Source organism: Oncorhynchus gorbuscha, linkage group LG09 (assembly GCF_021184085.1).
Source record: "Oncorhynchus gorbuscha isolate QuinsamMale2020 ecotype Even-year linkage group LG09, OgorEven_v1.0, whole genome shotgun sequence".
NCBI classification, from domain to species: Eukaryota; Metazoa; Chordata; class Actinopteri; order Salmoniformes; family Salmonidae; genus Oncorhynchus; species Oncorhynchus gorbuscha.
This window is the reverse complement of record NC_060181.1, coordinates 45,798,943-45,820,765: the sequence shown is the minus strand read 5'-3', so window position 1 is coordinate 45,820,765 and position 21,823 is coordinate 45,798,943. Positions and strand designations below refer to the sequence as shown.

At 42.9% G+C, this 21,823-nt stretch overlaps 1 protein-coding gene and 1 pseudogene across 3 annotated transcripts in view; one reads left to right on the top strand and one right to left on the bottom strand.

Annotated features, from left to right (window-relative positions):
* LOC124043708 (upstream stimulatory factor 2-like) overlaps nucleotides 1–18,133 on the top strand; it is a 40,508-nt gene extending 22,375 nt beyond the window's left edge. The window contains exons 2-11 of one of the 3 annotated variants that reach the window (XM_046362580.1): nucleotides 2,882–2,922; nucleotides 3,038–3,150; nucleotides 3,423–3,540; nucleotides 3,738–3,902; nucleotides 4,749–4,836; nucleotides 5,095–5,139; nucleotides 5,810–5,868; nucleotides 14,317–14,411; nucleotides 14,646–14,774; nucleotides 15,078–18,133. In XM_046362580.1, the coding sequence (XP_046218536.1) occupies nucleotides 2,882–2,922; nucleotides 3,038–3,150; nucleotides 3,423–3,540; nucleotides 3,738–3,902; nucleotides 4,749–4,836; nucleotides 5,095–5,139; nucleotides 5,810–5,868; nucleotides 14,317–14,411; nucleotides 14,646–14,774; nucleotides 15,078–15,167 (943 nt within the window). In that variant the 3' untranslated portion in view covers nucleotides 15,168–18,133. Of the gene's footprint in view, nucleotides 1–2,840; nucleotides 2,923–3,037; nucleotides 3,151–3,422; nucleotides 3,541–3,737; nucleotides 3,903–4,748; nucleotides 4,837–5,094; nucleotides 5,140–5,809; nucleotides 5,869–14,316; nucleotides 14,412–14,645; nucleotides 14,775–15,077 lie in introns of those variants that run through there. The other 2 variants (XM_046362579.1, XM_046362581.1) reach the window with 2 other exon arrangements.
* Nucleotides 18,134–20,427: 2,294 nt separating this feature from the next.
* LOC124044392 lies at nucleotides 20,428–21,171 on the bottom strand (annotated as a pseudogene).
* Between the last annotated feature and the right edge of the window lie 652 nt (nucleotides 21,172–21,823).

Genomic DNA, 21,823 nt, shown 5'->3' with positions numbered 1-21,823 from the left:
TCAGATTAGCCTTAACGTCGGTAGCCCTGCCCCCGGGTAAACAGTGTATGATCGCTGGATGATTCGCTTTAAGTCTAATACTGCGGGTAATGGAGTCGCCAATGACTAGAGTTTTCAATTTGTCAGAGCTAATGGTGGGAAGCTTCGGCGTCTCAGACCCCGTAACGGGAGGAGTAGAGACCAGAGAAGACTCTGCCTCTGACACCGACCCGCTGCTTAATGGGGAGAACCGGTTGAAAGTTTCTGTCTGCTGAATGAGCGACACCGGTTGAGCGTTCCTACAGCATTTCCTTCCAGAAACCGTGAGAAAGTTGTCCGGCTGCGGGGACTGTGCCAGGGGATTTATACTACTATCTGTACTTACTGGTGGCACAGACGCTGTTTCATCCTTTCCTACACTGAAATTACCCTTGCCTAACGATTGCGTCTGAAGCTGGGCTTGCAGTACAGCTATTCTCGCCGTAAGGCGAGCACAGCGGCTGCAATTAGAAGGTATCATGTTAATGTTACTACTTAGCTTCGGCTGTTGGAGGTCCTGACGAATCGTGTCCAGATAAAGCGTCCGGAGTGAAAAAGTCGAGGAAAAAATAAATATATGAACGGTAATTAAAAAGTGAAACCCGTAGAGTTGTCAGGTAGCAAAATAGGTTGACAACAAAACGCACAGCAATTCGAAAACAAGCCTGCAAGTTGTGACAGAAGATAGCCCTATTTGGACCAAGTCCATATTATGGCAAGAACAGCTCAAATAAGCAAAGAGAAACGGCAGTCCGTCATTACTTTTATTACTTTATCAGTGAATACAGAAAATGTCAAGAACTTTGAAAGTTTCTTCAAGTGTAGTTGCAAAACCCATCAAGCACTATGATTAAACTGGCTCTCATGAAGATCGCCACAGGAATGGAAGACCCAGAGTTACCTCTGCGGCAGAGGATAAGTGCATTAGAGTTACCAGCCTCAGAAATTGCAGCCCAAATAATTTCTTCACAAAGTTCAAGAAACAGACACTTCTCAACATGAACTGTTCAAAGGAGACCGTGTGAATCAGTTCTACATGGTTGAATTGCTGCAAAGAAACCGCTACTAAAGGACACAAATAATAAGAAGAGTCTTGCTTGGGCCAAGAAACACAAGCAATGGACATTACTGGTGAAAATTTCTCCTTTGGTCTGATGAGTCCAAATGTGAGATTTTTGGTTCCAACCGCCGTGTCGTTGTGAGACGCGGTGTGTGTGAACAGATGATCTCCGTATGTGTATTTCCCACAGTGAAGCATGGAGGAGGAGGTGTTATGGTGTGGGGGGCTTTGCTGGTGACACTGTCTGATTTATTTAGAATTCAAGGCACACTTAACCAGTATGGCTATCACAGCGTTCTGCAGCGATACGCCATCCCATCTGGTTTGGGCTTAGTGAGACTATCATTTGTTTTTTAACAGGACAATGACCTAACACACCTCCATGCTGTGTAAGGGCTATTTGACCAAGAAGGAGAGTGATGGAGTGCTACATCAGATGACCTGGCCTCCACAATCCCCCGACCTCAACCGAATTGAGATGGTTTGGGATGAGTCGGACCGCAGAGTGAAGGAAATGCAGCCAACAAGTGCTCGGCACATGTGGGAACTCCATTAAGACTGTTGGAAAAGCATTCCAGGTGAAGCTGGTTGAGAGAATGCAAAGCTGTGTGTGCAAAGCTGCCATTGAGGCAAAGGGTGGCTATTTTGAAGAATCTCAAATATAAAATAGATTTTGACGTGTTTAACACTTTTTTGGTTACTACATGAATCCATATGTGTTATTTCATAATTGTGATGTCTTCATTATCATTCGACAATGTAGAAAAATAGTAAAAATAAAGAAAACCCTTGAATGAGTAGGTGTTCTAAAACTTTTGACCGGTAGTGTAGTTACTTTACAATACTAACCTAATTTGACAGAGTGAAAAGAAGGACGCCTGTACAGAATAAAATAAATATTCCAAAACATGCAGGCAGTAAAGTAGTAATACTGTAAAAAATGTGGCAAAGCAATTCACTTTCTGTCCTCAATTCAAAGTGTTATGTTTGTGTCAAATCCAATACAGCACATTAGTGACTACCACTCCATATTTTCAATCATAATTTGTATGCTCGGAAACGTTAAGGATTGGAGTTTTTCAGGATAAAAAATAAACCGAATGGAGTTAAGCAACAATAAAATCTGTAATAAGTCAAGGGGTATGACTACTTTCTGAAGGCACTATAATATAATATTAGGTTTTGTGTAAATTTTAAGAAAAACTACAGCAAACCTTCCCTGTACACGTCACTCTTTATGTAAAATCCCATGGCAATGTATTATGTCCTGGTGGCCTTTGGTCGCCAGGGGGTAATGGACAAAATATATGATGGCTCCAGCCAAAAATACTTCCCAGCTGTGTGTGTATTTTAGTGGCTGTATCACAAAGTCCACCATTTTTCCCGTAGACACTGGACTATGATCAAAATAACCTTAATATGACCCCCATGAAGGTCTTAAAGCTATTTTATGATCAGAATTATTGTCTTTATTATCTGTGGGGTTTATATAGTGGGCAGATAAAAACATTGTTTGGAGTGATTTTACCCTATTCTCTTTTAACAGGAAATCCGATTGGCAACTATTTATTAAAATGGCCGCACTGGTTGACCGACATGCTTCTCAGACTGCCTCCAATCTATAAAATGTTCGTTAAGGTATTTAGTATTATTGTATCAAGTTTGATACTTGTATCATAAAGTGGAACGATCTTGGTATATTACGTTCTTATCTGCTGGACTATTATTAATTAGCCTATTGCACACAGCTGATCAATTGAATATGAGTGTTATAACAAAAACAATCCCTTCTCTTTCCATCAGTCACGAGAAACAGGAAACAGAGGAGATTCTCCAACTGGAAGGTAGGTATCGGGGTGTGTGAAATTTACTCAGTTCAAACGGATAATTATGGAATTTGTGTGTGTGAGAGAGATCTTAAGCGTGAGTTCTAACGTGCTCGTGTGTTTTTCTCAAAAGGTGTGGGGACGGAGGAGCAGACTACAGCTACCATAGAGAGTGTACAGCAGGCCGCAGCTTTTGCGGATCATAATGTTCAATACCAGTTCCGCACAGAGAACAGTGGAGGACAGGTGAGCTCAATCAATGAACTAGCTCATTTTGAACACACACAGTTCGTACTACCACAGTAACACAAAATCCCCCTTGTCTGGATGAACAAATGACAAGAAGAATCTGTAAATGACTTTGTCTGTATATTGTTTATTGTTGTCAGCACCATTTCTCCAGGTCAAATTCCTGGTACATGTCAAATGTACTTGGCGAAGAATCAGAATAAACCATATATCTGAAATGTTTGCCATACTCCTGTCCGGACCTCTCCCCTTGACTTTCTTCACTCCAGGTGACCTATCGTGTGGTCCAAGTGACAGATGACCAGCTAGAGGCAGCAGGCGACGGGACTGGGGCAGTCAGTGTGGTTTCCACTGCTGCATTTACTGGAGTACAGCAAGCAGTGGCACGGTGTGTGTGTGTGTGTGTGTGTGTGTGTGTGTGTGTGTGTGTGTGTGTGTGTGTGTGTGTGTGTGTGTGTGTGTGTGTGTGTGTGTGTGTGTGTGTGTGTGTGTGTGTGTGTGTGTGTGTGTGTGTGTTGGCATGGCATACCCTATCATCTTAGGGGAGTAGTGCTGTCTAATTAGCTTTTTCTCGCTCTCTCTCTAGGCTGTCATTCAGAACCCCTTCAGTAATGGGGGTAGTCCAGCGGGGGAGACAGTGGGTGGGGAAACGCGTTTTGCCTATTTCCCTGCTGCCACAGTCAGTGTCAGTGATGGGGCAGCCACAGCAGTGTCGGTGCAGGCTGACCCAACACTCACACAGGCCGGAGGTGAGTAGCCACCAATCCCAGTATGAAACCCACATATAGTGTACCCATTCACTAGTGCAGCTCACTTAATGTTATGGTATTGAACAAAGATATACTGTATACATTAATTTGTAACCCTCTCTTCATTTTTAACCTAGTATCTTGGTGTTGGTATGTGGTCTGTAGTCATAATGTGAAGGTTAATGTGTGTATAACCATAAATAATGTAGTGCAGTGCCTCCACCTAATAAGTAATGTAACCCTAAAGATATATATTTACAGGGGAAAAAAGCACAAATATATATGCCCTTGAACTATGATAAAGAATGATCACAACAAACAAGATGTAGTCATTCTTTATTATTAAAGTCTAGACGTATCAATTCAGTTTCAATCCAAAACTCAAGCTTGAATCAAGTTATTAACCAAAAATGATCAACATCATTTTTAATTACATCTACGTACACTTAATTAGTAAGGACCTGATACTCACAGCCCTAAATCCAGATTGTGACTGATGAGAAGCGAACGGGCCAATGGCTAGCTAAGAGTTCATCACTTTGGTTTACCGCATTACAACAGCTTTTTAAAGCAATAGCTAAAACAATGAAATAGCCGTCTTGCTAGCACACGGAGTTCACAGGGTGGTCCTCTCTTCACTCTCTCGCGTGTCTAACTGTTGCCTTGTGATGGTCTATCTCCAACATATGTCCCACATGCAACAGTAAATAATTGTCTGTAAAAATGCATGTATTTGACTGAATATAGTTTTGACTATTGCCTTTATCTCAATAGGGCCAGAGACATTAAGTCACAATAGTCTTGGGAATCCTATAAATCCCTGATTTGTATTACCTCTGACACTAGGTCAGTTCTATGTGATGATGAGCCCACCTGACGTGTTGCAAGCTGGCACGCCAAGGACCATTGCCCCTCGCACACAAACCTACACCACGTGAGTACGGCTTCACTTGCCACACAGTTTAGTGTTCCATACACATTCATCACACCCCAATGCTCCTCCATCTATGTGGTTCATCTCACTTCTCCCTCCCAACTCCACATTGGAATGGACTTTCCCTAGCTAAACCTTCAGTATTTACCTGCCAATTTTTGCATGATTGGTTTGTGATTGTGTGTATCATGAGAAAACATTCAAAAGAAATCAAAACGTGAGAAAACAAAAACTGTCCCACTTGCCTGCCATCCCCAGAGACCACGCTGAAAATGAGATACTACAGCATGGCAGTTCAAACTGGTGAGGACAACTTTTGCTCGCATCCTCTAAAACTAACCCCCTATCCTCCCATCCTTGGCAGATGTGTGGTGAATCCACAAGTCGTGATGAATCATATGTCTTAGTGTACCTGTCAGGGGAACGTGATGTATAGTGTATGTGTGTGTATATAGCTTTGGGTTATAGGTTCAACGAAGGAGTCCTTTTCAATGGGGCGAGGAAATGTCTCGGGAATACTTTATTTGGATAGTCCATCCATAGATACTCTGCAGTCAGTAACATTTCAGATCACAATCTACTAACCCTAGCCCTTATCCTAACCCTAAACTTAAGCCTTACTTTAACCATAGCCCCAACATTAACAAGCAGTTGCTTATCAATAGATAAATTGTTGATAGTATGATGGATTCATGCAGGTCCCGTGTGGCTCAGTTGCTAGAGCCTGGCACTTGCAATGCCAGAGTTGTTGGTTCAATTCCAATAGGGGGCCAGTACAAAAAAAGTATGACAATGTATGCACTCACTACTGTAAGTCGCTCTGCATAAGAGCGTCTGCTAAATGATTGACTAAATTATTACATTTGCGTAATGTATATGAATACACAGTCAATTTGTTTGTTTTTATGAGTGTATTTTACAGTGCTTAATGGGGACATAATGTTATCATTTATTTCTCTTTGTCTCTTTGCAGGAAGATGGATGGTCCACGGGCACCTAGGGATGAGAGAAGGAGAGCACAACACAATGAAGGTAAACTGATTAAAGAAAGTATTTATCTGGCAAATGGAAACTTGAAAGTAAAAGTTCAGATTTACCATGGGCATAGAGAGAAAAAGGAGGAGCATTAAGAAAAACATTTTATGTATAATAACACTGAACAAAATTATAAATGCAACATGTAAAGTTTTGGTCCCATGTTTCATGAGCTGAAATAAAAGGCCCTAGAAATGTTCCATGCGCACAAAAAGCGTATTTCTCTAAAATGTGCATACATTCCTTTACATCCCTGTGTGGCTGATCAAGAAACAGATTAAACAACATGATCATTACACAGGTGCGCTTTGTGCTGGGTACAATAAAAGGCCACACTAAAATGTGCAGCTTTCTCACAAAAAAAATACCACAGATGGCTCAAGTTTTGAGGGCGCTTGCAATTGGCATGCTGACTACAGGAATGTCCACCAGTGCTGTTGCCAGATAATTGAGTGTTAATTTATACCACAAACCGCCTCCAACATCGTTTTAGAGAGTTTATCAGTACATTCAACCGGCCTCACAACCGCAGACCACGTGTAACCACGCCAGCCCAGGACTTCTACATCCAGCTTCTTAACCTGCAGGATTGTCTGAGACCAGCCACCTGGACAGCTGGTAAAACTGTGGGTTTCTGAAGAATTTATGCACAAACTGTCAGAAACCGCCTCGGAAAGTTCATCTGCGTGCTCGTCATCCTCACCAGGGTCTTGATCTGACTGCAGTTCAGCATCATAACAGACTTCAGTGGGCAAATGCTCTCTTTCGATGGCCACTGGCAAGCTAGAGAAGTGTGCTCTTCACGGATGAATCCCAGGTTTCAACTGTACTGGGCAGATGGCAGACCCCCCCCGTGTATGGTGTCGTGTGGGCGAGCGGTTTTCTGATATCAACGTTGTGAACAGAGGGCCCCACGGTGGCTGTGCGGTTATGGTGTGGGCAGGCATAAGCTACGGACAACAAACACAATTGCATTTTATCGATTGCAATTTTAATGCACAGAGAGATGCCATGACGAGATCCTGAGGACAATTGTTGTGCCATTCTTATGCCGCCATCACCTCATGTTTCAGCATTATAATGCATAGTCCCATGTAACAAGAATCTGTACACAATTACTGGAAGCTGAAATTGTCCCAGTTGTTTCATGGCCTACATAAACACCAGACGTGTCACCCAATTGAGCCTGTTTGGCATGCTCTAGATTGACGTGTACAATGGCGTGTTCCAGTTCCGGCTAATATCCAGCAACTTCGCACAGCCAATGAAAAGGAGTGGGGCAAAAATGTTCAGGCCACAATCAACAGCCTGACCAACTCTATGCGAAGAAGATGTCATGCTGAATGAGACAAATGGTGGTCAAACCAGATACTTACTGGTTTTCTGATCATGCCCCTCTTTTTCATGCCCCTCTTTTTTAAATATTTTTAGAATCTGTGACCAACGGATGCATATCTGTTTTCCCAGTCATGTGAAATCTATAGATTAGGGCCTAATGAATGTATTTGAATTGACTGAATTCCTTATGAACTGTAACTCAGTAAAGTCTTTGAAATTGTTGCATGTTGTGTTTTTAATATTTTTGTTCAGTTGAGTATATTGTGTAAATGGTGTTGACCCGAGGCTTAATCCCTCTGTTCGTTATGTGATCTTGTATTGTGTTCCGGAGTTCTAAATTGAGCAGCTGCTGAAAAATGAGCTCCTGTATATATTGAGATTTAAATGTTTTTTAGAGTGAAGTACATCGAAAAAATCAAGAGAAAACTGCAAGACTCAATAGAAGACAAAACAAGGAACAAACCAAAAAAGACAGGCTTTTGAAAAATTAACTATTTTTCATAAAATTGTACAGTTATCTTAGCTAGCTGAATTGCTAGCAGAATTGTTTACTTGTTGCTAAGCAGTTGCTAGGGACTCTCCTGGAAGAAGCTAGCTAGCTTACAAAGAATAACAACAAAAAATATCTAGTTAACAGAAGAAAGGAAGACAAAATAAGGACAAAAGAAGGACAGAAGAAAAAGGAAAAGAAAGAGGACAACAAAGTGAAACAGTCAGCACTTCTATTGCAACTTCGTATTTCGTCGTCCTAACGTAGTCTACACTGCTATCTGCCCAGCAGCTAGCCAGCTAGCATACGTCCACCGTCTACCGAATAGCAGCACTGTAGAAACTATTACACTCAACTGAACGACTTGATTAGTGTAGTGTTAGCTAGCTACATAGTTGTCTTTGCTGTCTTCGTATCCAAGATAATTGTGTAGTTTAGAGCGTGTAGTCTTATAGTGATTATCTTAATTTACCGAGGTTAGCTAGCCAGCTATTTGTCGTCCTTAACGTAGGAGACACTGCTAGCTAGCCAACAGCTAGCCAACGTCTACTGAATAGAACTTCCGCACTCAACAACCCGGTCGCATTCCGCTTCGCTCCACAGGTAGTATCACATTTTTCATTTCATTTCATTACAGCACAACGGTTTGATTTGTTTGATCGTAGCTAGCTACATAGCTAGCTACATAGCCGTCTGTGTATCAAAGATAATTGTGTAGTCTAGAGCGATTTTCTAGGTTAGCTAGCCAGCTATTGTCGTTCTTTTAACGCAACGTAACGTAATCAACACTGCTAGCTAGCCAGCTAGCCCCGAATAGCAGCACTGTAGAAACTATTACACTCAACGGAACGACTTGATTAGTGTAGTGTCAACAACGCAGCCACTGCCAGCTAGCCTACAAAGTCAACAACGCAGCCACTGCCAGCTAGCCTACTTCAGCAGTACTGTATCATTTGAATCATTTTAGTCAATAAGATTCTTGCTACGTAAGCTTAACTTTCTGAACATTCGAGACGTGTAGTCCACTTGTCATTCCAATCTCCTTGCATTAGCATAGCCTCTTCTGTAGCCTGTCAACTATGTGTCTGTCTATCCCTGTTCTCTCCTCTCTGCACAGACCATACAAACGCTCCACACCGCGTGGCCGCTGCCACCCTAATCTGGTGGTCTCAGCGCGCACGACCCACGTGGAGTTCCAGGTCTCCGGTAGCCTCTGGAACTGCCGATCTGCAGCCAACAAGGCAGAGTTCATCTCAGCCTATGCCTCCCTCCAGTCCCTCGACTTCTTGGTACTGACAGAAACATGGATCACCACAGATAACACTGCTACTCCTACTGCTCTCTCTTCGTCCGCCCACGTGTTCTCGCACACCCCGAGAGCTTCTGGTCAGCGGGGTGGTGGCATCGGGATCCTTATCTCTCCCAAGTGGTCATTCTCTCTTTCTCCCCTTACCCATCTGTCTATCGCCTCCTTTGAATTTCATGCTGTCACAGTTACCAGCCCTTTCAAGCTTAACATCCTTATCATTTATCGCCCTCCAGGTCCCCTCGGAGAGTTCATCAATGAGCTTGATGCTTTGATAAGCTCCTTTCCTGAGGACGGCTCACCTCTCACAGTTCTGGGCGACTTTAACCTCCCCACGTCTACCTTTGACTCATTCCTCTCTGCCTCCTTCTTTCCACTCCTCTCCTCTTTTGACCTCACCCTCTCACCTCCCCCCCTACTCACAAGGCAGGCAATACGCTCGACCTCATCTTTACTAGATGCTGTTTTTCCACTAACCTCATTGCAACTCCCCTCCAAGTCTCCGACCACTACCTTGTATCCTTTTCCCTCTCGCTCTCATCCAACACTTCCCACACTGCCCCTACTCGGATGGTATCGCGCCGTCCCAACCTTCGCTCTCTCTCCCCCGCTACTCTCTCCTCTTCCATCCTATCATCTCTTCCCTCTGCTCAAACCTTCTCCAACCTATCTCCTGATTCTGCCTCCTCAACCCTCCTCTCCTCCCTTTCTGCATCCTTTGACTCTCTATGTCCCCTATCTTCCAGGCCGGCTCGGTCCTCCCCTCCCGCTCCGTGGCTTGACGACTCATTGCGAGCTCACAGAACAGGGCTCCGGGCAGCCGAGCGGAAATGGAGGAAAACTCGCCTCCCTGCGGACCTGGCATCCTTTCACTCCCTCCTCTCTACATTTTCCTCTTCTGTCTCTGCTGCTAAAGCCACTTTCTACCACTCTAAATTCCAAGCATCTGCCTCTAACCCTAGGAAGCTCTTTGCCACCTTCTCCTCCCTCCTGAATCCTCCTCCCCCTCCCCCCTCCTCCCTCTCTGCAGATGACTTCATCAACCATTTTGAAAAGAAGGTCGACGACATCCGATCCTCGTTTGCTAAGTCAAACGACACCGCTGGTTCTGCTCACACTGCCCTACCCTGTGCTCTGACCTCTTTCTCCCCTCTCTCTCCAGATGAAATCTCGCGTCTTGTGACGGCCGGCCGCCCAACAACCTGCCCGCTCGACCCTATCGCCTCCTCTTCTCCAGACCATTTCCGGAGACCTTCTCCCTTATCTCACCTCGCTCATCAACTTATCCCTGACCGCTGGCTATGTCCCTTCCGTCTTCAAGAGAGCGAGAGTTGCACCCCTTCTGAAAAAACCTACACTCGATCCCTCCGATGTCAACAACTACAGACCAGTATCCCTTCTTTCTTTTCTCTCCAAAACTCTTGAACGTGCCGTCCTTGGTCAGCTCTCCCGCTATCTCTCGCAGAATGACCTTCTTGATCCAAATCAGTCAGGTTTCAAGACTAGTCATTCAACTGAGACTGCTCTTCTCTGTATCACGGAGGCGCTCCGCACCGCTAAAGCTAACTCTCTCTCCTCTGCTCTCATCCTTCTAGACCTATCGGCTGCCTTCGATACTGTGAACCATCAGATCCTCCTCTCCACCCTCTCGGAGTTGGGCATCTCCGGCGCGGCCCACGCTTGGATTGCGTCCTACCTGACAGGTCGCTCCTACCAGGTGGCGTGGCGAGAATCTGTCTCCTCACCACGCGCTCTCACCACTGGTGTCCCCCAGGGCTCTGTTCTAGGCCCTCTCCTATTCTCGCTATACACCAAGTCACTTGGCTCTGTCATAACCTCACATGGTCTCTCCTATCATTGCTATGCAGACGACACACAATTAATCTTCTCCTTTCCCCCTTCTGATGACCAGGTGGCGAATCGCATCTCTGCATGTCTGGCAGACATATCAGTGTGGATGACGGATCACCACCTCAAGCTGAACTTCGGCAAGACGGAGCTGCTCTTCCTCCCGGGGAAGGACTGCCCGTTCCATGATCTCGCCATCACGGTTGACAACTCCATTGTGTCCTCCTCCCAGAGTGCTAAGAACCTTGGCGTGATCCTGGACAACACCCTGTCGTTCTCAACTAACATCAAGGCGGTGGCCCGTTCCTGTAGGTTCATGCTCTACAACATCCGCAGAGTACGACCCTGCCTCACACAGGAAGCGGCGCAGGTCCTAATCCAGGCACTTGTCATCTCCAGGCTGGATTACTGCAACTCGCTGTTGGCTGGGCTCCCTGCCTGTGCCATTAAACCCCTACAACTCATCCAGAACGCCGCAGCCCGTCTAGTGTTCAACCTTCCCAAGTTCTCTCACGTCACCCCGCTCCTCCGCTCTCTCCACTGGCTTCCAGTTGAAGCTCGCATCCGCTACAAGACCATGGTGCTTGCCTACGGAGCTGTGAGGGGAACGGCACCTCAGTACCTCCAGGCTCTGATCAGGCCCTACACCCAAATAAGGGCACTACGTTCATCCACCTCTGGCCTGCTCGCCTCCCTACCACTGAGGAAGTACAGTTCCCGCTCAGCCCAGTCAAAACTGTTCGCTGCTCTGGCTCCCCAATGGTGGAACAAACTCCCTCACGACGCCAGGACAGCGGAGTCAATCACCACCTTCCGGAGACACCTGAAACCCCACCTCTTTAAGGAATACATAGGATAGGATAAAGTAATCCTTCTCACCCCCCCCCCCCCTTAAAATATTTAGATGCACTATTGTAAAGTGGCTGTTCCACTGGATGTCATAAGGTGAATGCACCAATTTGTAAGTCGCTCTGGATAAGAGCGTCTGCTAAATGACTTAAATGTAAATGTAAATGGAACCTTAGCGCCTTCAAATTATTAAGATATGGCATTATTAGAGTGCTATCTGAAAGCCACTAATAACTTCATTCACATACTGTCAACACTCATTACATTTAGCATCGACTGATAAACCACGAGTACCATCAATCTTTCAATTTTATCACTGTCTTTGTTAGTTTCGGTAGTCTCCATATCTATTTCCTTCAACTAGGTTCCTTATACTCTTCCCGATAGAAAAACCCTGTCAATCACTACGGATCACTCTCGAACAATGTTTTGCTTTTACCCCTATTGTAAGGTTTAATGGATGGGGGATGATGCCATTGTCCCCCTTTTACATTTTAGTCTACCTTAGCAATGTTACTCTATACATTTATTACCAATTTCTGTTGGATATTCACTTTCTGCCTCACACTCATTAACTCTCTATTATTTTGAGATTTAATATGACCGAAATTATAAAATACATCGGCCAATTCAGAAATGGAGAGACATTATTTAAGGTAACTCTTGAGACTTGAGTTTCTATCTGGGATCAACATTTATTATAACTGGGCTAGCACTGCCTAACAGTCCACTGTCAAATAAGTGCTCTGTCCATAAGGTTTCTGGTACCTGAGACAGAATCGACTGAGAGACCGAGCCAGTTTCCCACTCCGTCTTGTGGAGTGGTTCAACTCGCAGATTGGTATAGAACTTCATTGCTGGGGATATCAACGAAAACTCCATCAGGAGTACAATAAATTGTAGCCATAAGTTAAACAAGTCCACCTATCAAGTTAAAAGGTTGCGTGGGTGAATACAGAAAATAATTTTCAACATTCAATGGTCCTATTGAACAGGGCATGGGTTTTGTTTCAGAATGTATTACCAGGGTGGTATTTCTTTCATTCCAATTGTCATTGGAAGCTGTTTAAAAAGCATAGAACATGCTCCAACCTTTGTTTAAGACTTTATTTCACAGACCCTTTAGACTGTCATACAGTGCTTTAACCTTATCATTATCAAATGATCCGTAAAGGGGCCACTGAATATTTCTCCAAATACTTTTTACACCACCTACGTACGTCTAGGTGTGGGTGCACAAGTGTATATTGTTTTCTCCGGGTTTTTTTGTTTCATTTTTTACTTTATAAAATCTCTAGTAACCAATTATACACGCATACAATTTCATCTCTCTTTATCCAACCACCTCTCAACCGACACAATTCTACCAACTTCATTAACCGTACCTTCAATGCAGTCCAACCGATTCCTGCTGTAAAGTAGTCTAAACTATGTGTATTCAATGTAGGCTATCTGATTCCTGCTAATACATACAGTATCGCAACTAACTTTTCATTTATTACCAATCTAATAATTTGTTAACTTCCTGTAATTACCTCAACCTTCTCACTTACAGTGCATTCGGGAACTATTCAGACCCCTCGACTTGTTCCAAATTTTGTTATGTTACAGCCATTCTTAAATGGATTACATTGTTTTTTTCCCCTTCGTCAATCTTCCACACAAAAAAAATGGAAATTGACATTTTACACAAGTTTTCAGACCCTTTACTCACTTTACTCAGCACTTAACTCATTGACAGCGATTACAGCCTCGAGTCTTCTTGGGTACAAGCTTGGCACACCTGTATTTGGGGAGTTTCTCACATTCTTCCCTGCAAATCCTCTCAAGCTCTGTCAGGTTGGGTGGGGAGTGTCACTGCACAGCTATTTTCAGATCTCTCCAGAAATATTTGATCGTGTCCAGGCTCTGGCTGGGCCACTCAAGGACATTCAGAGACTTGTCCCGAAGCCACTCCTGCATTGTCTTGGCTGTGTGCTTTAGGGTTGTTGTCCTGAGCGCTCTGGAGCAGGTTCATCTAGTCTCCTAGCCACTGAAAAACATCCCCACAGCATGATGCTGCCACCACCATGCTTCACCGCAGGGATGGTGCCATTTTTCTTCCAGACGTGACGCTTGGCATTCAGGCCAAAGAATTAAATCTGGGTTTCATCAGACCAGAGAATACTGTTTCTCATGGTCTGAGAGTCCTTTAGGTGCCTTTTGTCAAACTCCGAGCAGGCTGTCATGTGCCTTTTACTGAGGAGTGGCTTCAATCTGTCCACTACCATAAATGCCTGAATGGTGGAGTGCTGCAGAAATGGTTGTCCTTCTGGAAGGTTCTCCCATCTTCACAGAGGAACTCTAGAGCTCTGTCAGAATGAGTTCTTGTTCACCTCCCTGACCAAGGCCATTCTCCCCCGATTGCTCAGTTTGGCCAGGCAGTCAGCTCTAGAAAGAGTCTAGAATAAGCCTGTAACATGACAAAATATGGAAAAAGTCAAGGGGTCTGAATACTTTCCGAATGCACTGTATCCCTTGAAGTTACAACAGCTCACCCCAAATTTTACCACCACAGGAGTATGGCTCATGCTGTAGCTTTGACAACTAAAATATGGGATCATTATGTTTGCAGTGGAAAGACGGAGAAGAGACAAGATCAACAACTGGATTGTCACCCTCTCAAAGATCATCCCAGACTGCAACATAGACAGTACCAAGACTGGAGCAGTGAGTGTGGTCAATTTGCCTATAGAGATTAAGTCTCATAGAACCAACTTCATCAGGACACAGATTAAGCCTAGTCCTGGAATAGAAAACATGCTCAATGGAAACTCTCCATTGAAATAGGTTTTTAGTCCAAAACTAGGCTTGATCTGTGTCTGAGAATCTGATCTGCAATGGCAGACTGTTCAAAATCACGGTTTCTTATAATAGAAGTAATGTGCAACCTCTTCTCTCCAGAGTAAAGGAGGGATCCTGTCGAAAGCGTGTGACTACATCCGGGAGCTGAGACAGAATAACCAGAGATTGCAGGACAGCTTCAAAGAGGTGTTGAGAGTTCAGGCAGACAACGAGCTTCTCAAACAACAGGTACACACTTATATGTGTAACTCGCACATTCCACTATGCTGTCTGTTTCGTCAACACGTCGGATGTATTCATTGGTTCACATTGTAGCAAAACATTTTACAACATAAATGTTGCAACGAAAAAGATAATTGCTTAAATTTATTTTAGTCCCTCCCCATTTATGCCTGTTTGCATTTGTTTGGTAATTTTTCATGCCTATGTATGAAGGTCTTATAAAAGGCCTACATTGAAGAGTCTTCTCACATTTGGTACTGTTGGCATTTTGTTAACATTGTTTAATTGCGACGCTCTGTCATGTTATAGATTGAGGAGATGAAGAATGACAATGCATTGCTTCGAGCTCAGCTACAACAGCACGGCATAGAGATCAATGGAGATACGACACCACAGTGATCTACTGGACACACACACACTCTTACTTACTCACTGGAACACTGGTAAAATACAAATACTTATAGAATGCATGAAGGTACACATGCTCACGTGTATGCATCATCAGAAATTGCCACGCATACACACAGAACAGAGGGCTTGAGAGGAAGAAGTGGACTGCCGACTGATCAAGCCCCCTCCAACCCCCACACACACTCTCTTCCAAGGCTGAAAGCTGAAATTCATGACTCTGTAACTAAATTAGTTCCCCACTTCTGCTCAAAGAATAGCCAACTCTTCAAAGGTCGTGCATTCACCTAACTCTGTTTTTGTTATGGACAATGACAATTCACATTTATTCTGTTTTAACCTGCTGCAGTTTTCCATGACTTTTTTTGGCATTTGTTGTGAGCTATACTACCGTGTCTGACATGAATGAATCCTTTTGTTTGTCATTTACTGTATTAGTTTACAATCATAGTGCAAATATAGGGCTGAATTTTGCTGTTCCATTTTCCCTTAGAGATTACAAACCATGGTAGACATCAGGCACCTTCATCCTTTGATGCACACCATTTCAAAGGGTTGTTTCATTGTCGAGTGGAGGTAGATAAGATCATATTGATTTAAGCTGTTTTAAAGGCCTGCGATGTATGGTTGTTGTATTAACACTAGGCCTGACATCGCAGACGATCAGGGCAGTAGGTGATAGCATAGCTCAGTTCATTCGGACAATATATAATATTGGTTCCCAAATGAATATCAGTCCCCTCTTCCTTGCTTTAATTCCACTTATCTCTTGTATTGTCCCATCTGGTGCACAGTAAATAATTTAATCTGAATATCAATCTCACTATATGGTAATGATGCATATTGGGCATGAAATCATGGTATGTATCTGCTTGTGATGGGTCACTTACTGGAATTCAATACATTAATTGGAGCATGTGTCAGTGTTGCCATGTTTGGGACACTGGGTAACTCAACTAAATATTGAGGATCTGAGGGAGAGTTGTCTATTATGGAATTTCACCATGTCCTCCAGTAATTTATAGGTTTGGGAACCAGTGCTATGAAGGATAATTGTAGCTCATCCCAGGTCAGCAGTGCTTTAAGGAATTGTTTGTGAGTGAAGGTTGTCAGCATCCTTGTTTTATCTCCACTGAAGGCAATCACAGCATGGCATTCTAACCACTGGCAATATTTATTCCAATTGTAGAATAACGTTTCAATGTTATACCATAGCATTTGGATTGGATAGGTAAGCAATGTGGTGTTTGCGCCACCTTGCATTCTGATTGGCTAGGTGACATTTTCCGCATTGCTTACATCATATCCTTTTACGCCTACACTGGTGCCTTGGGGATAGAGGCAGGAGGTGGGTTTGGAATTGAGCTGCAGTCTTAAAGAATTTCTGAACCAATCCTTTACCAAATCTGTTTTGATGTAAAGGGCATGTTATAGAGTGGTCCAGACATGCTAGCGATTTCACTTGGTTTTGAGAAACTTGGACCACCCGCAATAGACTTCCTCATTGCCGTGTAGCCCGTTCAGCAGAGCTGGTAGGGGAAATGGCTTGAGTCGAATCAAATGGAATATAATGTTGCGGATAAAGTTGAAATTGTGTTATTCCGAAGTGTACAACATCTAAAGACCTGCATCACTATACTGAGAGTGTGGCCATTTCTAAAATGATGTATTCTTCCGTAGCTCCTATACTGCAGAACGAGCAATGAGAAAGTCTATTTCGAGTGGTTTCTCAAAACCAAGTGAAATCGTTAAAGTGGACACTTATATAACATACTATTTAAAAAAAATGTTTTTTTCGGACATGGTGAAGCAATCCTCTACCCCCTTATAAAGAAATGTGGGGGCATCTTGTCTGTTTAAAACACCTTATCCAGGGGAGTGGCTAACCTAATGTTTACTGCTCGCAATAATTATCCCTATCTGGCTCGAAGTACCATGAAAAAGAGTGGTCCTTTTAGACAGATATGGACAACAATATACTATATAACTGAAACAAATATGGACAAAGTACTTTAGTTTCATTAGCATGAGCTAGCAGGGAGAATATAGTTGCCATGTAATTTTGAACTTGTAGGTCAATTTGTATTGCCAATGGGGCTGTCCCCGACTGAAGAAAACTCTTGGTCCACCAAGAGTCAGCTGTTCTTTCGACCAATCGATTGGTCAAACATTTTTAAACATGTATTTTTCCATATATAGACACACCCAATGTGTTTTAATAAATTATACTATATGCGTTGAGCATGTCTGATGCTTTAAGACACAAATGACTCAAGAGGGAGCCAGAGATAAAGATAACCAAAAAGAAGGCCAAGTAAAACGCTGGAGAAAGCTCTCACTGAAGATTCAGTTAAGCACCTTGGGGAGTGCCACTGCAGCGGCCGCTGTCAAGCATATAAAACCTGTCAATGTTTTAGCCTACTCCGTAGTTGCATTCTAACTTACTGTTTTCAAGTGGTATGTCATATTCGTTATTGAACTATGAGCAAACCGCTGTTTGCACTATTTGCATTCTACTTTTTATTTGTCTTAAGTAGGCCGTAGACACTGTATGTACCGGTAGGTAAATCTTAGGCTATGATTAGGCTCATTTGCTTGTGCCGTCTGGAAAGAATCTGCCAGATACACAGTGGAATGAAAGGTGATGTTTGGCATATATGTTATTAGTAATACACCATACAATTCAGGAAAACACATTTGTTATCAAATATTTGTATTAGTGTTACACCATTGTTCTTACATAACTTAACCATATACAATTTCAGTAGCACAATTAGTGCCTTCAGAAAGTATTCATAACCCTTGACTTATTACACATTTTGTTGTGTTAAAGGCTGAATTCAAACTTATTACTTTTTTTCACCAATCTACACACTACCCCATAATGAAAAAATGAAATCTATGATTTTAGAAATGTTTGTAAATGTATTAAATTAAATACAGAAATATCTCATTGACATAAGTATTCACACAATACTTTGTAGAAGCACCTATGGCAGAGATTACAGCTGTGTGTCTTTCTGGGTAAGTCTCTAAGCCCTTTCCACACCTGGATTGTGCAACATTTTCCCATATATTATTTTCAAATGTCTTCATACTTTGTCAAATTGGTTCTTGATCATTGCCATTTTCAGGATTTGCCATAGGTTTTCAAGTAGATTTAAGTCAACTGTAATTCGTACACTCACTGTCTTCTTGATAAGCAACTCCAGTGTAGATCTAGCCTTGTGTTTTAGGTTATTGTCCTGCTGAGAGATGAATACATCTCCCAGTATCTGGTGGAAAGCAGACTGAACCAGGTTTTCCTCTAGAATTTGTCCTGTGCTTAGCTCCATTCTGTTTATTTTTTTATCCTAAAAAACTCACCAGTCCTTAACGATTACAAGAATACACATAACATGATGTCGCCACCACTATTTTTGAAAATATGGAGTGTGGTACTCCGTAATGTGTTGTATTGGATTTGCCCCAAGCATAACCCTTTGTATTCTCGACAAAAAGTGAATTACTTTGCCACATTTTTTTGTTGTATTACTGTAGTGCTTTGTTGCAAACAGGATGCATATTTTGGAATATGTGTATTCTCTGCAGGCTTCCTTCTTTTCACTCTGTCAATTAGGTTAGTATTGTGTAGTTACTACAATGTTGTTGATCCATCCTCAGTTTTCTCCTATTACAGCCATTAAACTCTGTAACTGTTTTTAAGTCACCATTGGCCTCATGGTGAAAACTCTGACTGGTTTCCTTCCTCTCCGGCAACTGAATTAGGAAGGACGCCTATATCTTTGTAGTGACTGGGTGTATTCATGCACCATCTAAATTGTAATTAATAACTTCACTATGCTCAAAGGGATATTCAATGTCTGCTTTTATTATTTTTACCCATTTACCAATAAGTGCCCTTCTTTGCAAAGCATTGGACCCTTTGGTTGAATCTGTGTTTGAAATTCACTGCTCGACTGAGGGACCTTAAAATTATCTGTATGTGTGGGGTACAGAGATGAGGTAGTCATTCAAAAAATCATGTTAAACACTATTGCACAGAGTGAATCCTTGCAAGTTAATGTGACTTGTTAAACACATCTTTACTCCTGAACTTATTTAGGTTTACCATAACAAAGGGGTTGAATACTTACTAACTCAAGACATTTCAGCTTTTAATGTAAACGTTTTGAAACACATCATTCACTTTCACATAGGGTATTGTGTGTAGGCCAGTCACAAAATGTGGAAAAAGTCAAGGAGTGTGAATACTTTCTGAAGGCACTGTATGGATTTTGACATCACACTAAGATGGCACACTCCATCACAGTGGATTGGTCCACTGAGACAGGCACGAATCAAACGGGTGTCTTGTGTGCCATGAAGAAAATATAAATACGCGACAGCTCAACCAAAAAATGATCTGCCGACCAACAGCCTATTGACCATTTGACTGATTAAATGGGGTCAGCCCTAATTGCCAATCTGCTGCGTCAAACAAGGCACTAAACTGAATTCAATCCCATTGTATCTATAATGTTAGAATGTACAACTGGTAAACTAATAACCAACACATAGTTCACTGAATATACAGGACTCAAAAAGAGCGTTTATTTGTATTTATCTAGACCAGCACATAGGAGTGCAGGTGTCTATTGGCGTGGATTACAGTTTGGAGAGGGAGCTCATGATTGCTGAATGGATGTCCAACGGTCCTCATGAGTTCTTTTGCATCACTGAACCCCTGTCTTGTTTACAGTTCATATCACTGGAAAGAGGAGCTTGGTACACTGTGACACTGCTGTATAATCTCCCCATGTTTGCACATCCTGCTTTACATGCTTGTTACATGAAATTAACTCAATATTAGACATCTTTCACACCCACCTCTGGGCTCTTACAGCCTCTGGTTCTAATTTATTTCTTCCAAGCCCCATAGAGCAAGTATATTTTTTTATGGGTGTTGCCTACTGGTCAGAGCAAAATTTAAGTGATAAGGGAGATCGATTTATTCGAACTGTACATACAGTGGTTTGTTGAGGCGTGGGTAATGGTTGTACCATAATTGTGGCACTCCGTTTGGTAGCGTAATCAATCATAGGTAGGAACTTTGATAACATTAATTATCTTCGCAAAATTTTCAAACAGTTTCATAACAGAATACACCTAATACATACTGTATAGAATACATAATTGCATTAAAAACATACATAAACCTTCACACACACTCAAGGGGGTCATGTTTCTCTGTATTTATCAGTCTTGGAGGCTACCAATGGGGGGCAGCAGTGAAGCTCCTGAAGCTGTGACTGAGCATGCCTCTGACAGACGCAGAGAAGTAGAAGATGATGGGGTTCAGGCAGGCATTGATGGTACTGGATGGTACTCTCGCTCTCTTTCCGAACGAACCCCACCACATGGGAAATGTTGTAGGGTTCAAAGCAGAGGGCAAACACCAACAGCTCGATGTTGGGCAGCGGAGACAGAATGCAGATGAAGTTGACATAGCAAAAGAGGCAGACGAGGAAAGGTACCAGGAATAGCTCCAGACGCACTGGGAGAAGGATGCTGAGCTGGTCTTGGGTGAAGTTTAGGTAGAACGTTGTCTGGGGATTATCCATTATTGTATATCCACTGGGAGCATAGTACAATGTTCATGATGCTGAGGTTCAGTGTAGACACCACCCAACATACGATGTGTATCTGATAGGAAGGCCACATCAAGCTAGCGCTCCACACTCACCGCGGTCTGGAGGAGGGTGCTGTCATAGATGGTGGAGTAGAACAGGAAACTAGTGACTGGACACAGGATGAAGGGGAGGTTCCAGTTCATATCATCTTGAAGGGCAGGAAGATGAGGTCCAAGATGGTCAAGTTGAGTAGCAGGATGTCAATGTAGGCAGGTTTGCGATGCATGTTTTTGGCAAAAGTTGCAGAATGCCAGGATGTTGGCAGGTACTCCAATCAGGAAGGTGACAATGTAAACGGACAGCAACAGATGAATGATTGGCATGGTGATTAGCCTACTCCATCAGTTATTGACACTTGGAGACTCAACACAGCTGAGTGTTGAGTTGGAATGTGTAATATCTCTTTTGGGACTGTTGCAGTAATGTGTTACCAAACAGATGTCCCATAACAATATCCCATGTGATGTCCCATGAGATACTAATTTTCAGACATTATCTGTCAGCATTTCAGTAGGTAACACTACTCGTTAGCCATATTTTTGTCTGATTTTGTGTTTGATTGTTCACCTGCATAAAAATATAAGCCTCAACTTGACTTTTTATAAAACTTTGTCATGTTTTGTCATTGGTTATCATGTCTTGTCTCTGTGCTTCCCTTCTATTCGTTTCCCTCTGCTGGTCTTATTAGGTTCTTTCCCTCTTTCTATCCCTCTCTCTCCCTCTCTCGCTCTCTCTCTCTATCGTTCCGTTCCTGCTCCCAGCTGTTCCTCATTCTCCTAACTACCTCATTTACTCTTTTCACACCTGTCCCCTATTTTGCCCTCTGATTAGAGTCCCTATTTCTCCCTCTGTTTTCCGCTTCTGTCCTTGTCGGATCCTTGTATGATGTTCGCTGTTCTGTGTCCTTGTTCCGCCCTGTCGTGTTTTACCTTCTTCAGATGCTGCATGTGAGCAGGTGTCAATGTCAGCTACGGC